This window comes from Sitophilus oryzae, unplaced genomic scaffold (genome assembly GCF_002938485.1).
Source record: "Sitophilus oryzae breed Bouriz unplaced genomic scaffold, Soryzae_2.0 scaffold_556_pilon_pilon, whole genome shotgun sequence".
NCBI lineage: Eukaryota > Metazoa > Arthropoda > Insecta > Coleoptera > Curculionidae > Sitophilus > Sitophilus oryzae.
Window position 1 is genome coordinate 888,741 of NW_022147147.1, and position 18,686 is coordinate 907,426.

Sequence of the window (18,686 nt, forward strand, 5' to 3'; positions counted from 1 at the left end):
CTGCTTTTTCTTTAATAAAGTAGACTTATTTTATTATATACCATACCTCGCGCGTATGCCTCCGTCTATCCACTTTCATGAAAAAAAGATGTGTTCTCGTTTTTACGAGACGAATTTGGATCGTAAAGGTTTTCGCTCTTCCTTGATATTCGATATTTTACGACAGAAAGGCCGAATATTAAATTTTTTTAAACATTTTCTGTTCGGTTCAAAGCACGATTTTCTTGTTGAAAGTGCCACAAAATAAGAAGCACTTGTGTGGAAACGACTCACAATATTTAATATAAGAAAATGATATGATGAAATATTGTCCTTATGTTAAATTAGGCAAGCTTCTATCTTTGGCTAAGAGAGTAGAGAGTAGAATGTAGAATGATAGGAGTTCACAGCCAACTATCGACATCAACGTACCAAAGCACGAAGGGTTGTCGTCTCGGCGCACTCAGTGATAAGGTATTCTGGTGCTTCCCCATTTTTCCCACAGAAACTGCATTCGCCATTGTTTCTCAGCTTCAATTTACTGAGGTGTTCGTTGAGGAGACAGTGTTCTGTTAGAAACCCCGTGACAATCCGAAGATTGCTTTTACTAAAATCAATGAAAATCATTGATTTTTCTCGGTCCTAAAGCCCCATACTCGCCACTTCACTTCGTTAACACACCAAATGAAAATCGCATATTATAAGTGTAAGCTATCTTTAAATATAAAACGTCAACATTGACGTTGTAAGACATTCTTCGATCCTTCGCTGTTCACTATATTGCCGCAATAATTTCAATGATTTTAATTGAAATCAATGTGTGTTTAGTTGCTCTATTAACACGTTACGCTCCTTAGGTACAATTAAACTTAATAACCCTTCAATAGTCAGAATTAGCGAAAGACGGTATTAATCGTAATTACAAAACAAAACTCTGAATTGTTTGCAGAAATCTATTAGGGTTGACAATGGTCATAGCCACAATAATATTAATTACGTCTGATTACTAACAACTAACAACAGAAGAAATAACTAAAAATCAAATCAATATTTGTTATTAAATACATATTAAAATTATTGTACTTCAGAATATTTTCAAAAAATACATAGAGATTTTCGTCTAAAGAATAGCAGGTTTGTTTGACTAAAATTTACTATAAAAATTACTAACAAAAAAAATTGTTTTTTGTGAATCAAAAAAAAACATTTTATGGAAGTAATTTTCGACAGGATAATTACATCGAAACAGGAACCGCAAAAGTGCGGCCGTAAGTGGGCGGTAAAATGTAATGGATTTGCAAATCGTAGTAATAGTAAAATAGCGTAATGGATTTGCAAATCGGAATTCCTCCAAAACGTTCAGTGCAAAAAATACGACACCGTATTTTCTGAAGCGGCCGCTCTGTACGTTGGCATATTAGCAGCACGATATTTGACGGTTCTCCAGTGCAGTGATTCTAGCGTTTTATTAAACGGGTTTTAAACAGTTTTATTTAGCTCGACCCGTATGGTATTTATTTATTTGTTTGTTTATTTGGGTCAAAATTAGAAATTGAAATTTAAGTACCTTCCTGTTGTCAGATTGATCTGAAATTTGGTACACACCTTTAGTTCCGATGACAATACAATATAGTAATATCAATAACATTGTAAATCTAAGATGGTCGCCGGTACAAAATGGCGGATTTCATATTTTTCCACAACCCCCTCAATATGGGTATCAAATGAAAGGGCTACACTAGTAGAATAATGTGATTATGACAAAATTTAAAATCCAAGATGGACGTCGTTACAAAATGGCGTATTAGGTGAAGGCATGAGTAGTCGTGTCCAGAACAGTTGTGTCCAAGATTGCGTGACGTTAGAAGGACAGATAAAAAAATAGGTGATTAGATGTACCTACGTAGTTAGCGGTAGCTTTACCACCCAAGTTAAGGTAATAGGTTAAAACGTGCTGAGGACTGTATGGCATTAGGGTGGCTAAAAATGTAATGTCGCAAGCGTTTTCCCCTCAAGATTGGGCGCCTCTTGTTGCATATTATAGCCTAGACCTCTACTGAACCTCTGGGGGGGGTCGACCGTTAAAATGTCCATTACTCGTGGGAACAACATGGAAACAATAAATAAAAAAACAAACAAAATAAAAACGAAACTGCTACACAACGAAAAAGAAGGCTCGAAAAGGCGAAAGAAAAGTATAGAACGAAACGTGCAAAGTGAAAATGAAACCTATAGTCGACTACAGAAACGAAGAGAACTGTTAGCAACAGAAACACCTGAGCAACATGATGCCAGGTTAATAGCACAACGTGAGAGACAAAGGCAGCTGGTAGAGTCAGAAACACCTGAGCGTCATGAGTCTAGGCTGGCATCACAACGAGAGAGACAGAGAGTTGTTAGCGTCAGAAACACCTGAGCGTCATGAGTCTAGGCTAGCATCAGAACGCGACAGACAGAGAGACTTGTTAGCGTCAGAAACACCTGAGCGTCAGATTGTAATAAATTATCAGGTAAAAATTGGAAGGAATTTCCGTTAAAAAAGGCATTTCCGTTAAATACTAAAAACTAGAAAATAAAAAATCGGTAAAAAAACTTTTAAGTTAAACGGTTTTATCTTATGTGCACTGAAAACTAGAAAATAATAATAACAATTAGGTATTTTGAACTTCTAGTTCAGAAATATTTTAGTACTAGGCAGAATAGCTTTTAGGCATAATAGACTAAAATAAAAACGTGGGGCCCATTAACTATTGCTGTAATACTTTCTTCTATACTAAGTGTGGATTGCATCGACTTACTATAATCGTAACTGGAGATTTTGACAATCAATAACCAGCCGTGGCGGCTTCACCAGCGAACGCCGAGCTCATGATCTACCAAAGTATAAAGATATGCTTTGCCATAGGTAGGATTTCAGAGGGGCCCCACGTTTTTATTTTAGTCTAATATGCCTAAAAGCTATTCTGCCTAGTACTAAAATATTTCTGAACTAGAAGTTCAAAATACCTAATTGTTATTATTATTTTCTAGTTTTCAGTGCACATAAGATAAAACCGTTTAACTTAAAAGTTTTTTACCGATTTTTTTATTTGATTTGAACTGACTCAAAGCGAATAGCGGCAGTATTTTATAATGCACCGTATTTAATGTTACTTTACAACTCACCGTCAAAGCAGTCGTACGTCTACAGATTACGTCCACTATTTTACGGCACAGTTTTGTAAGAAATTGAAGCTTAACAGGGCATTGTAGGCTTATAATAGGCATCTAAAACTGATGGGATTGACGGTTGTACAGATTTTGTTAATATGAAAAAGAAACGACAGAACATATTTTATTGTTATTATTTATGGTACGACAGCCTGGCAAATATGCAGTTCTTTGTACTAGGCAATGATAGGCCATTGACAAAGATCTATAGGTATATAAGGAGGGTTCAGTCTCCAAGTCGCTAGACTTTTTGAAAAGAATAGGGCTGGAGAATGTAATCAAATGATCAGAAGAGGACCATAATAGATCTGAAAACGTCGCAATGGAACAAGCCGATAGCCATGCACCCTTGAAAATAAAATCTAATCCTAGCGGCCTAGATCCTAACCTAACCAACCAACCTAACATTTGACGACCTGTGGAAAATTTGTGTTAAACACAAAACTTTAAGTACAAAACGTCCGTGCCCGGAAAAATATTGGTATACGGCACACGATATTTTGACGGACATCTCAATAGCTGCATTTAAAAACCACGCGGCACTCTAGCATTCGATATTGTTATCGATTAGATAGAACAATCGAAACCGTACCGTGTGAACGGATTGTAATGGTTCTTGATTGCTGGTGATCAGATATTTCTTTGTGTACCGGTTAGAGTTCTTGTTTTTATTATCTGACTATCGGATGGCTGTAATGTTCTACAAGCAGACTTTTACGTTATAAAGGATAGGTTTACGCCATAAAGGATAGGTATATACGTGGGAAAATCGCTGATAGACCAATAGGAGATATCGTAATATACTCTGACAGCTTGAGCGCTTTAAAAAGCATCACCATGCAGTGAGTGAGATCAAATACTGTGATGCACTGTCCTGGCTGCGTCAAGGCGGGGCTCTGTGCTGAGTGCCAGGCCATAGCAATATGGTGGATAACCAAGAACAAAATAAACAAAAACAAACTCGCTAAAGAAGCGGCGAGGAGAGAGGCCGTGGCAGATGACCCACCACTTGTGACGATCAACACACCGAAGGAAGTTATAGAGACTGCCATCAAGGCCAAGCAGCAAGAGACGTGGCAATACTGTGAGGACTTCGCTACGGCTCGAAGACTGTGGCCAGTGGTAGATAGCAAAAAGACAAAACAACTACAAGAGCATAAAAAGAATCTAGTATGCATAATTGTAGGTGTCATCACTGGAAACTGCCCCACGGCTACTCTAGGACGACTACTCCAGAGAATGAGGTGAGGAAGAAGAAATCATAGAGCACCTGCTGTGCTACTGTCCCCAGTCCCCAGTGACGGGCAATAGCACAGCAGGTGCTCTTATAAATACCGACGCTTTAAAATACCTCGTACGCTCTCCCATACCGACGCTTTAAAACTTTAGAGCAAGGTTCTTTAGAGGGACTAGAGGAAGCAGAAGAAGCCAACATCAGCGATATATGGAACTTTGTAAAGAGCTGGAAGTGCTTTAACGCAAAGAAAGAATGAGAGGAAGGTTTGGTACAATAAAACAGGGGTATCGCAGTGGGCCCAATGCCTCCGAATGAGGGATTAAACATGATCCCAAACCCCAGCAATCTAGCCTAACCTAACGTTCGTAGTTCGTAACCTAGTTCGTTCAAATCAAAAAAATCGTGGTATTCAATAAGGTTCAGTTTGAGAAAGTAGTCGATTCACTAAAAAAATCCTCGCGTCCATCATTATCCTCTATAAATGTGTTAGATATATTAAATCTAATCCCAAGTGTAAGTCAAATATCGAAACGAAAGAAACTCCTAAGATTATTTCTACATACTATCTATGTAAATATAATTGATGATAAATAATTAACAACACAGTGTAAACTAAAATAAATTTACTAAATATTTTACGTCGACAGCACTGACGAAATAGCATCAATCAAATAATTGTAGATTGATTTATACTTATGTGGCATTAAGTAACAATTATTAAACGTAATAAGGTAATCCTAATGAAAACACACGTAAACAACGAAAGCTATATGAGAAATATGCGCATAATATATACGTACAAATTAACCTTCATTTAAATTAAAATCGACTTATTAATTTTACGTCAATTTTTAATCAAATATTAAATTTTTCAGTTAAAAATTCTTAATAAGATTATAAAGGAATGATAAGAATCGCATTCATTAATTATTAATTATTTATTCAATGAAGGATATATAATTTTTCAAAAAAAATCCTCTGATCTCTAGATTATATGTGTCAATCGCCACCCTGATTATATGACACTACTGCGTTAAATACGTATTGAGCTTTCCATGCCCTATTAGCAGACCCACTACAGTTTTGACAGATTTCCTATCTTTACTTACCAGGTTTGTCGAAAATTTTGTCGAGTTCTACTGTTTTATTAACTGTTTCCCTTGCAATAATCTATCTAGTTTTCTAGTTAAAAATTCTCATAATAAGCTAGCAACAAAATCTCAATTTCACAAAATTACTGGATTCATTAATTAACGGTCAACATTAAAACAGCTAGTACGATTCCCAGTAATTACTCATAAACTGTTATTTGTCTGGTAAATTGAATCCACGATAATTAGAGCCAATTTATGCACAAGAAAACATCTTCTCGGCGTTAGATAACCCTATCATTTTACCTGCGGAAATAAGATCTTAAACAGCAACATGTAACAAGACGTGTATAATTAAAAGTAGAAATTATAGCATTCTCAAGTATTACTCTGTTATGACGCAAAGTAATATTGTAAAATTAAAAACGAGGTAGTTCCACGTAATAAGCGTAGCGTTTCCGCTTATACTGTTACCAATTTCTTTTAGATTATATAAATATAAAGATACTCCAAGTAAATTAAAATGTTACATTCATATAATGTGAAACATATTTAGTTTCCAATTTATTAAAGACAATTTAATAGTATCATCATCATCATCATCATTTTCAGCTTATTCAACCATTTCCAATTATGGTGTAGTCTCCCTCACATACTCTCTTTGTAGTTGGACCAATTGTTGTCCATTGTTCGCTATGCGGGCTCAAATTATAGCAGGGATAATTTGAGCCCGCATTTCCTAATATCATGGTCCCATCTCAGGTTTGGTCTTCCTCTAGGTCCCTTAATTCTTCATGGGCACCATGCTGTAATTGTTGTGGTTCATCTGTTGTCTGTCCTTCTTGCCAGGTGTCCTGCCCATTGCCACTTGAGGGATTTGACTCTGTGGATGACATCTGTTACCTGGGTCTTTTGTCGTATCCACTCTATTCTTTTACAGTTTCTCTTTACGGTTACTCCCAGCATATTTCGTTCCATTGAGTATTGTGCGACCTGCAGTTTCCTTATGATATCCGTTTTAAGTGTCCAGGTTTCCCAGGCATAGGTCATGACTGGTCAAGAAGATCAATATTAACTAGATTTAAAGAACATTTAGCTCAGATAAGATATGGTAGACCGGATAAATCTTGCGTTGCCGAACATATTGTTGATAAAGAACATTGTATAGATCTTAGTAATTTAAAATTAGTTAAACAAGTCTCAAATTACAGGCAATTAAATGCATATGAAAGCATCAGAATTAATAAATGTAAAGACAGTATGAACAGAGACAACGGTCCAATTCCTTCAAGTTCTTTGTTCCTACTACTCTAATGGCGGAAATCTAACTGTTACGCTCAGTGGGCTCTGACTCGGTTGGCTAGATTTTGCCACGCCCACTCAGTGCCCACTGGGCGAGTATAAAAACGCTCAAGATTGTACTTTAGTTTATGATCATCTGCTGATGATGCTAACATGGTTAGCGAAACGCGCGTCCAGTGTAAAAGTAAAAGTGTTTTGGTGTATTGTGGTGATTTAGTGTTTTTATTTTGATGACTGGTAGTAAACATTGATTGAGTTTCTTCTTCTTTAGATAGAGTGGCATTAAGCAGCTATTAATCTGATTAAAAATATTCATTCCTAGTTCAATTTTATTTATTTCCATGTTTTTTTACGTAGGACATAATCATAAAAGTTTAGGTCATAAAACTTGGAAATAAACCAACACTTCCACACGAATTTCCATAGCAATAAACTGCAAGTAAAATTCTGTATTATTCTAAATAATTCGGAAGAAGATATCTAGATACTGACATAATACGCTCAATAAACCTAAATTTTTATGGGACATAAAATTTGAAAATTAATTTTGAAATTTACAATTATTATTGAAGAGAAGCAGCTATTTAAAAATAATAATAATAATAGCTCCCGTATAGCTTGGATCGACTATTGTAAAGCTTTTGACAGCGTGCCTCACAGCAGGTTGTTGGACACATTGAAAATGTATAAAATGCCAAATGTAGTTATTCAGTTCTTGTCAAAAGCAATGAAAAAATGGGCAGTACATATAATACTCAACACAACAACAACTAAAGTAGAAATAAAAAATATAAACATAAAAAAAGGGATATTCCAGGGAGATTCCTTATCGCCACTACTCTTTTGCCTGTCACTCTTCCGGCTATCAAAACAACTTAATAATTCTAATACTGGATACCAACTCAGAAAATCTAAGGAAAAAATCAACCACATGTTATACATGGATGATCTTAAACTCATAGGGAAAAACGATGTCGAGCTGAGAAAACAACTAAACATTGTAAAACGATTCGTCAAAGGTATGTTGCAATGTAAACAGAACATCGTACTAGATGCCAACACCTCAATACAAGAACTGGAACAGAACAACGTATACAAATACCTAGGAATAGACGAACGAGACGGAATACAACACGCAGAAATGAAAGACAAAATTAAAACAGAGTATTGCAGAAGGGTCAGAGCTATCTTAAAAACGGAACTAAGTTTGAGAAACAAATGCTTGGCAGTAACCAGTTTGGCAGTACCTGTTATACAATATAGTATAGGGATAGTTAAATGGACACAAGAGGAAGTGAAAAAATTAGATACTAAAACAAGAAAACTGATGACAATACATGGAATGTTACACCCCAGAGCGGACATAGACCGGATTTATGCTCCTCGTAATGAAGGAGGAAGAGGATTAGTGCAGATTGAATCACTCATTTACCTAACATCAGTGAGATTAGTGAACTACATATTGCTGAAGAAACAACAAAACGATAAATTCATGAAGTTGGTATATCAGCATGAACAACAAAGGATCGAAGAAATATTGAGAAAACTGCCAGAAGAAGAAAAAGTAGGGGCAACCGACCCACTAAAAACGGAAACTGAAAGAGTAAAAGACGCAAAAAAGGAAACCAAAAGCAGAATTGTTAGGGACACTTTAAACAAATGGCAAGATAAAAGAATGCATGGATAAATACTAAGGGAATCGAGAAAGGAACATGTCGACAAAGAAATGTCGTGGAACTGGCTGAAACGCGGAGATTTGAAACCCGAAACTGAAGCCCTTATTACAGCTTGTCAAGATCAGGCATTAGCTACTATTTTAAAACAAAAATAACTAAAACACTACAAGACTCTAAATGTAGGCTATGCAAAACTGAATTAGAAACCGTCCACCATATTGTTTCCTCATGTCCTATTCTTGCCAAGAAAGAATATCTGGAAAGGTATAATGCAGTAGCGAGTCACCTGCATTGGAATATTTGTAAATACTACAACCTTCCGACAGAGGAACAATGGTACCATCATAAGCCAAAACCAGTAGAGGACTCTCAAGATGTCACCGTATTATGGGACATCCAAGTTCAGACGGGTCGAACTATTCTAGCGAACAAACCAGATATTATTATAAAAGATAAGAAAACAAATTAAGAACTATTGATTTGATATTTGCTAAAAAGCTGTGTTTCATCATAGATGTAGCAATACCATCTGACTACAATCTCATTCAGAAAGAGGCAGAAAAAAGGATAAAGTACCGTGATCTTGAAATTGAGATACAAAGACTATGGAATATGCGCGCAAAAATCATTCCTGTAATAATTGGAGCAACTGGATTGGTATCAAATCCATACAGAAGATCGTAGAAGAGTTACCTGGACAACACAATCTTTACCAACTACAGAAAACAGTATTGCTCAAAACAGCTCACATTGTAAGAAAGACCATCTACTAAAAAGACAAGTTTCGCCTTAGAAGTATGGTATACTTCCGGCGAAATTTAATTAGAATATAATTGGCCGTTATTAAACGTGATATTCTAGATAATAATAATAGCTCCCGTATATAGCGTTTTAACGCCTTGGGAGTAGCAAGGTACAGCTTGCTATACAAGAGCCGTTCGGCATACAAGGAAAGTAATGTGGCTAGCACTACGTTTCAACCGCCCATTATTACCTCAGGATTGTGAGAATCCCAAGTACTCATTTAAGGCTGAGTCGACCTAGGTACCCAAACTATTTTTATTTTAATAAAAATAGTCGGCTGATGAAATGCCGGGTGTGGGAATGGATTGGTAGACGAGAGCCTGTAGCTCTACGCCACCGGGCACACTATTGTTAAAATAATTATATTTTTTTAAAATCCCAGATATAAAGTTTTAATGCACTTTTTATATGCTAATTATCGATTTGGATAAGGAAAAATCTGATGACAAGCCTTAGATATCTAATTATTTTTTTGAACGATCACTCATGAAAGACTTGCGCAGTGTTGCTTTGTTATTGCAAGTTTTGTTACTGTTACAAAGAATAGTATTACAGGAGTTATACAAAACGGAAAACTGCTGCCATAATTGCGAATCTCCTTATTCTCTAACAAACAATTTTATGTTCAGACTGATATTTAATTTTAACAGCATTAGGTGTATTTATTTTAATTTTTGTACTTCATTTTTTTGTAACTTTAAAGTAAAAGTAAAATAATGTTTTTTTAAAGAAGATTAAGTTATCTCGTATTATAAGTGGTGCAGTCGGTAGGATATCTATAGTTCATATTATCAAATAAACTTTTAGTCACGTGATTAAGTTTGGCCGGTACAGCGTTGCCCACTTTTACATATTGTCTTTTAATCAAAATATTTTAGGAAACTTAGATATGGCAACTTGACATTTTTTACAGCAGAGCTACCACCTAAATCCACAGCGGAAAATTTAAATTCCAGTCAGTCAGCTCGGCGCCGACTACGTCCATGGTTGGCAACATGGCAACAATGAATTTAAAAATCGCGCCCTCGATTACGTAACTAAAAGTTTAATTGGTATGGAATCTAGTTCACATCGCATCGAGTAAAGCGAGTTTGATTATGTGGTGATATCAAACTTTTCGGCAAAAACTGTCCCGGGGCGGTTCTTAAGGCATCAAAAAACCCCTATCCTATCGTAAAACCCCTATCCTATCGTAAAAAAAATATAAACATCGGAGCATTGGCACCACATCGCCCAATCTCATAAGGTAGTTGACCATTGGTAAAGACCAAATCGCTGATCCAACCACCATCTTTTCAGACGAGGTGCACACACCCTTTGTTTTGTTGATGTAAGTGCAATTTAATGACAAATAAACACAACCAAACTTATATGGAATCATCTATTATTTTTCATAATTTTTGAAACGTAAGTATGAACATTTTGTGTTTATGAATACACACTCAGTCCTTATCAAAGCAATGGTATTTTTTTGGTTTTTGAAACGAAATGAGATTTAAATTTTTAATGGTCAAAAAGCAAAAACAAAAGGAAATTTAATAATTTTAGTAATCCGTGTTGCCCTTATGCAAGCTTCTATCCGCGCTGGCATGCTTCTTATTAAATTATCAACGTTGTCTTTTGGGATATGTTTTCCCATTTTGCTAATGCTGCATCAAAAAGCTGTGCAAGATTTCCTGGATTGTTTCGACGAGCTCTAACCCTTCTTTTAAGCTAGTTCCACAAGTGTTCGATAAGGTTTAGAACTAGTGAACATACAGGCCAGTCCAAAACTATGACACCTTTCGGTTCAAGGCATTCTCTAGCCACTCTGCTGGTATGGGGTGCATTATCGTTCATGAACGATTCGTAGGACTAAATCAACATATCTCCGACCCGTTAAAGTTTGTTGAAGTGGTAGCAATAGAGTTTCCGGTTCTAGCATAATACCTCAGCATCATACCCTAGAACATTATAGCTCCTTCTTTATATCTTGGTACAGATTTGGCAACCTGGAGCCTCGCTCGTCTTCCTGGAGCTTTTAGAACCCAAATTCGATGGTCATCTGATCTTAGGCCAATTTTGGTCTCATTTGAAAAAGAAAATTTAACCAGTTTTGATGTTGAAGATACCAATTTAGCCAGTCAATTTAATTTTGTCGGGATAACTTTACTATAGATCCCGTAACTCTCTCCTACCGTACAACCCCCGAGCACGAAGCCTTTTTTATGGTTTTAACTGAAACGTTCACACCTGTAGCTGCAGAAGTTTCTTTGTAGCTGTGGATGAGAAACATTGGGATTTCTTTCAGCAATTTGGCAAACAAAGCGGTCTTGTTCAATTATGACTCTTTGACGACTTTGTCTGGGCCTGTTTTTGAGACTGTTCCAAGTATCTTGCATATATTTTCGATACAACACCTTGGGTAACGGCTACTCTCTCTGCTACGTCTCTTTGGGGCATTTCTTGTTCAAGGAAAGCAATAATTCTTCATTCATAAGGTTTTTTTTTAATTTTTTTCTTGGATCGAATGAAATTACTAATAAACACAAAATTCAAGAGAAAATAAATCGCAGCAGTCGTTTTTTCTTTATTATCATGTTTATTTACAACAAAAAGCTTTATCTTAAAGTTGTATTTTTTTTCTTGCAAAAAGTTAGCATACTTCATATTTTGCTCGATTTCTCTTCGAGATATAGAGTTTTTAAAAACTCAGCCACTTTGAATAAGTAGGCTTTGAACTGCGCCGCCTGTAATGCAAAAAAGTCTAACTATGTGCAGCAATTAAAACGAAAATAATATTTCCAATGAGAGATGCAGAATTTTATACCAATTTAAACTATATATTTAATTTATAAGCTATTATAATAGCAATAAAAATTAATAGCAAACTAAGACATGAGATTTTGCTACAGGTGTTCGACATGTCGACGGTTTTCTGTTATGGACACACGGGACCGTTTTTGAACATTTGTGGCGGAATTCATTAACTCAGTGGGGGTGAAAGATACCCTCGCATAACGGCTAAATACTTATAATTCTTGTCTAGATTAGACGGGCAATTTTAAAATAAAAACATTTATTCTTCCGCAAAGATAAAAATCCACTAAGGATAACAGACACAAGTCCGGCGGCCACAGCGGCTTCGACGGCCAACGGCTGGGATCTTAGTTAGTAATTCAATTATTATTCTCGAAATTGGATGCAAAAAATTTACTGATAACTTCAGCATTCTGAGGCGGTGCCTCGTCTCGCTGGAAAAATATGTTGAGTTCCATTAGGGGCAGATCATCAATAAGGGGTCCGGAGCCTATACTAGCTAAAAGTGGCGAACTTATAAAAATTCTGAATTTTGAAGAGGACTATAACAAAATATCAAGTGTGCTATATTTTTGGAAAGGTAATTTTAAGTTCTTTTCACTTAATTAAAAATATACAGGGTGTCCCAAATAAAAAAAAACTTTTTTTTTGTTAAGAACTGTTAAATTATTAATTTTAAAAAAATTGTACTTAACCCATTAAATTCTACGTTAAAAGGTGCTTTAGAAATGTTGTCACAAAAATACAAAATTTTCCATAGCAAAAAAGTTACAGCGATTTGTTAAAAATGCACATTTTTGAAAACCACCCCGTAATTCATAGACGGTAACAGATATCGATGTGCGGTTTTCACCATGTTTTTGATAAAAATTGAGCTCCAGACACCAATATTAGTTTTCGCCTATCTCCTATAGAAAAGGGTGTTTCCCTTTAAAAGCGTCGAATTTGACCCACCCTGTACAAAGACTACAAAAAGAATATTTTTTTGAAAAACAAATGATTTGCACCGTAGCAACAACCACCTGACCATCACCACGTAGTACACGAGATACTCTCCACGTCTCCACGGGCTCAATGCAGAACCATCAGCCAATGACGTCAATGTCATTGTTTTTGGTGTCGGCGGCCGGCGTGGGCCATGGCCACTCTGAATATTTAAATGACGGTACGTCAATTATTCATTCTCACATTAATATTCGCCTAAGCGTTGCCGAAAATTGTGCGGGAAAAATTATTCAATTGGCACGTGTAGAAAAGGATGTGTTTCTGATGGATGAAAAGTAAATAATTAAAAAATGGCATGTGTTTATTATTACTTCTATTTATTGGGAGAATAAGGCAGTATTAGAAACCAAGAACAACCACATTAGATTTTGTAATATAGAGTAAGAGCGCTTACACATACACCGGCAACATCGCAAGATCGGAGTCTATCAAAGAGCTAATTTATTTATATTGCAATCAATTCCAGCACCGGCACCGACTCCGATTTTGTTTTAAGCATTCTCCAGTAAATTAATTAACCCTCCAAAATGTGTATAAAAAATATTTAGAAACCAGTGTCTCCAATACTTGCTTGAAAAATAAAATCTTTTTATTCAAATGGTCTGATTTTTGATTTAGTTTTTTTAAACAGAATTTTTATTTTCCCGAAACTAAAATTTTGTTTTAAGGTAAACTATATCTAAACGTTTTCCAACCCAGTGTGAGTACATATCAAAGTAAAACCTTTGACGAGGGGTAGGGGACAAGAAAGTTCTTGAAGTTTTTTCGTTTTTTATTGAACTTAAATTATTGCCCTTTATGATTTTAATTTAGTTGATTTAATTTCCAAACTGAGCTTGGCATAATGTTATCTGTGATTGAATAATTGTGATAGAAATAACTTTTAAACCTTTTTAAAAAAAATTTAACCTTTTAATTTGTTTTGTGATTGTATTTTATATATTTTGACCTCTATATGACTTTATTGGAATTTGTTTATTATTCTGATTGTAATTATTTTAGCTTTCTGGGCCTGAAGATGGGAATTGTTAAGTCCCGAAACATGTCGCCTCCCTTCTGTTTTGAAGCAAATTAAATTTAAATAAACATTTTTATTTTGAGACATTATGTTTAAATCATTACAATCTAATTATTATAATTGAATTAAATATTTTTATTTAATATTAGTGTCAGCAAATATGTATTACTTTACTATCAGAATATAAACGAAAAAAAAAATTGCACCTCCAGCCAGTATCGAACCACTGACCTTCGCTTCAAGGCGAAAGCTCTACGCGCCGAGCTAATGGAGACTTGCTCGGTTTTTATTCAATACTAGAATTTAAACCGCTAAGTAAAAAAATAGAGGATCTTCTCATGATCTTCTTAGGATACGCAGTAGTGAAAGCAACGTGTATCAGCAGCCAGACGGCGCACAGTGCTTCGTCCCATGGACAAAAATCAAAAAATAAGTTAAAATTTACTAATATCTGAATATATAATTTTATACTTATAGCAATGTTCAACCATCCTGTATATTATTTTTCATAAACAGCGTTTTTGTTAGCAAATATTTTCACTAAAAATAAATTTTGCGATCATTATCTTAGCACGGAGTACTTAATGGAAGAAACTCAATCTTATTCAAATCTCGAATGCCACTATATCTAAAAAAAAACATTCAACCAAGTCAACTACCAGTCATGACCTATGCACGGCATATAAATCACACGGCAGGCCAACTCGCTTTAGCGGGAACGCTACGCGCATATCCTTGCGCACGCCGCCATTATGGGTGCCAGCAACAGAAATTAACCAGTGTCGTAGTCAGTCGTAGTCTTTGTCATCTACAACATACAGTTACGGCTGCTTTGAGTCAGCAGCGTGCGGCTTAATTTATTTCATTCTTTTCTTGAGTGATATATTTTGTTTATTGTGTGATATATTTGGTTTTTGTAGTTTAGTAGTACAATTGAAGTCCGAAATTCTTTTAGTTTTAATACTCAATCATTGCCTACGGCATTCAAAGTAATTTTTATTATTAGGTATCCTGCAAAATGACAAACAAGATTCATTTCTAAATTACTGTTTTTCTGATTATCTGTATCTATTTTTAATTTTTATGGATAGCTCATGACAATTCAGACAGAAAAGAACAGAGGTCTCGTTGTTTTTTATAATAAGGTCTGCCGTTTTTAATAAGATGTTTGCCAGATCATTTTGGCAATTTTCAGTACCAGTGTGTAATATTCGGACACAAAGTTTTTTAAATGTTCTTCTAAACTAGATGAATTTATCCTGGATAGGAATAATGATAGGTTTACAAGATATTGGAATTACTAGATAAAGTTGTCGTATCAGATTTTTATGAGTGCAACTGTACACTTAAATCTCGTGACAAGCTTTTATATAATATAAAATTGTATAATGACGTTATAAGTTCATAATAAAAGTTTTAAAGAAAATTTTTTTTTATTTTTAATGTATTTAAATAAAAGTTTGTTTTTAAAAAGGTTTTTTTTCTTAAATTTATTTTTTACTTGAAGTTATCCTGGATGTTTCTCAGTGCCATACACTTAAACTCAATTCTTTTTCTTAAATAACTTCCAATGGGCATCCTAATAATATGTATATCGATTTTCATTAAAAAGGAGAACTTAAAAACGACAGCTGTCAGATTTGACAGTTCAAATGTGAGACAAATAAAATAAAAACCGACTATGGGGTAGGGAGCATCCAATATATCGATTTTTATCAAATCGGACAACTTTGAGATTTTTGACAGCTGCCAAATTTGACAGCTCAATTTTTTTTCTTTTTTCATTTTAACCCATCCTATATATCTAATATATTAGATTTTTATCAAAATCGGACAACTTTGAAATTTTTTTGACAGCTGTCAAATTTGACAGCTCAATTTTTTCTTCTTTCATTTTAGCCCATGGCAATCCTATATATCGATTTTTATCAAAATCGGACAACTTTGAAATTTTTTTGGCAGCTGTCAAAAATTCGGTTCATGCTTTGCAAGAAAATGTATTGTCATCGGGACTGAACCTACATGCCAAATTTCAATTTCCTACAATAAAAGGAAGTGCTTCTAATTTAGCTTACAAGATTTGCCCCGAACAAATATACATACAAAGCAAGTTAAATAAAAGCTTGTAAAATAAGCTAGGGACTGTTTCCCATTGGTAAAGATACCTCTTACCATAACAACATTAGATACCAGAGCTGGTTTAAACTCTCTGTTCCCCTTCTGGTCCTCAAAACCTACAATATTATCATGACCACTATTATAAAACAAATTGCACTTGATATTCATATCATCAATACATAGAAAATACACAATATCGATTAAGTTCATCCAGGTTTGATATCGATGTCATATATTCATTATCTTAGTGTCTCTGGGTCTCTGGGCGTGGAAGGCAAAATAGATTTGTCAAGAGCGTCTTGTACATTTTTGGCCCGGAAAAGTATATAGCCAAACATTTATACCATATGATCGAAAAAAAAAAACGGCGTCCAGTTGGCTGGGAAATGACGATCAATGACATTTCCTATATAAATTTACATATAAAATGACAGCGACCTTCATTTCATAGCCATCGTTGACGCCGTTTTTTCTCGATCATACGGTATTTAAATTCATCAGTTACTTTTCTTCCTTTAGCTGATTTATTAATTTGTGCAATTTGAATATTAACAAAATTTGCTATGTCCATTGATGGACATAATTTGTACGTAGCCTCTTTAGATTCTTCAATAGATATTTTATTGGGTATTTCTTTAATTCTTGTTTGTAACTCCTGGCATGTTTTTTTTAATTTTAATTGTCTATTCTCTACAGTTAAATATTTTTCATTTCTACTTTTCGAGGAGTATGCGCGGTTAACGATTCATTTGTTTAGATAAAAGTATTGTGTAAATAAAATTTTTATTACGACCCTGTCTATCAATAGTTTATTTTCTGGAAACATTTTTGATACGTTTTAATCCGGCCCTGACTCGGCACCCATAATGGTGTTTTCAAGGTCAAATTTTATAGAAATGTTTAACAATGGGACCTGGGGAGTTAGCCTGTGGTGTGATTTATATGCCGTGACCTATGCATGCGAAACCACTTAAAACGGACATCACAAGAAAACTGCAGGTTGCACAACGCCCAATGTGCTAACCAAATAACCAAGAGAGATCGTAAGAGAATAGAATGGATACGACAAAAGATCCAGGTAATAGATGTCATCCACAGAAACAAATCCCCCAAATGGTAATGGGCAGGACACCTGGCAAGAAGAACGGACCCAGATGTACCACAAAAATTACAGCATGGTACCCACGAGGAATTAAGAGACCTAGAAGAAGACCGAACCTGAGATGAGACCATGACATTAGGAAATTACCAGGGGTGGGCATAACCAAGGCATAACCAACAATAGACAACAATGGGCCGAACTACGGAGTACCTAAATATGTGAGGGATGCTACACCGCTACACCATAATTGCAAATGGTTGAATAAGCTGAAAATGATGATGATGATGATGATGATGATTTATACAAAAATATTTAGAAATCAGTTACTTCAACTCCAATACTTACTATGTGAAAAAGAAATCATATTTGTTTTTATTCTAATGGTTCGAATTTTGTTTCCCAATCTAAAGTTTTGTGTTACGGCAAACTATACCGGGTGTTTCTCAAAACTAGTTCAACCCTATAACTATACATAGATGCACTATAACTATAACATAGATAAAAAAACGAGATTTGGTATTTTACCAAATGATATAAATTATTATTGATTGACGAATTGAATTATTTTCATTATCAAGTGGTTAGATTTTTGTTATATCTCCAAAACTAAAAAACTTTTTGTTATAAACCGATTGCTTGTTATTTTGTGTGTCACTTATTAAATTGTGTGCAAGAGCTCTTAAGCGCCCTAAGAGCGCTTGCACACACACCGGCAAGAGTTTCAGTTTCAGTAGCGAAATATCTTAGATTCTTAAGGTACAGATAAGTAGACATTACATATACAAAGGCATAAAAAAAAGTATAGTTATATCAATCACACTCAATCTAAAGTCGAGAATAGAATCGTCGGAATTCTAGATAGAAAAACAGAATAAAAAATAGACTGGCGTTGAAAAATATATATTTACATTCTAAGTTTAACTTACCTAAAGTTTGGTGGAAGATCTTGTCAAAAGACACATCGTTTTTCTTTTCTAAATATTTATGCATTACACTACGAACACTGAAAAGAAGAGAAAAAATAAATTAGAATAAATTTAACTAATGATCAATGATATATTTAAAAAAATGTAATGGAAAATAGATATCAAAAAATCGCGTATATACAATATACGTATTATATACAGGGTGTTAAAAAAAGGGGGTGTTAAATCGGGTTTAAATTATCCTATCTTACATCGAGTTAGTTCAAAGACAATATAAATTAATAATATTACTTTTAAAAAAAAATAATATTATTTTTTTAATTTAATTACTAGTTTTGAATTTACAACACCTCCTTTTTGACAATTTTCTTAATATACGAAACGCGCAAAAATAAAGTCGTCACGTGACTTCATGTGGA

General features: G+C 34.7%; 1 protein-coding gene across 1 annotated transcript in view; it reads right to left on the minus strand.

The window, feature by feature from the left end:
- The window catches only part of LOC115887220 (G protein-coupled receptor kinase 1), a 351,626-nt gene extending 333,286 nt beyond the window's left edge, over positions 1-18,340 (minus strand). The window contains exon 1 of the mRNA XM_030906586.1: positions 18,268-18,340. Coding sequence (XP_030762446.1) covers positions 18,268-18,331 — 64 coding nt within the window. The 5' untranslated portion in view covers positions 18,332-18,340. The remainder of the gene's footprint in view (positions 1-18,267) is intronic.
- Between the last annotated feature and the right edge of the window lie 346 nt (positions 18,341-18,686).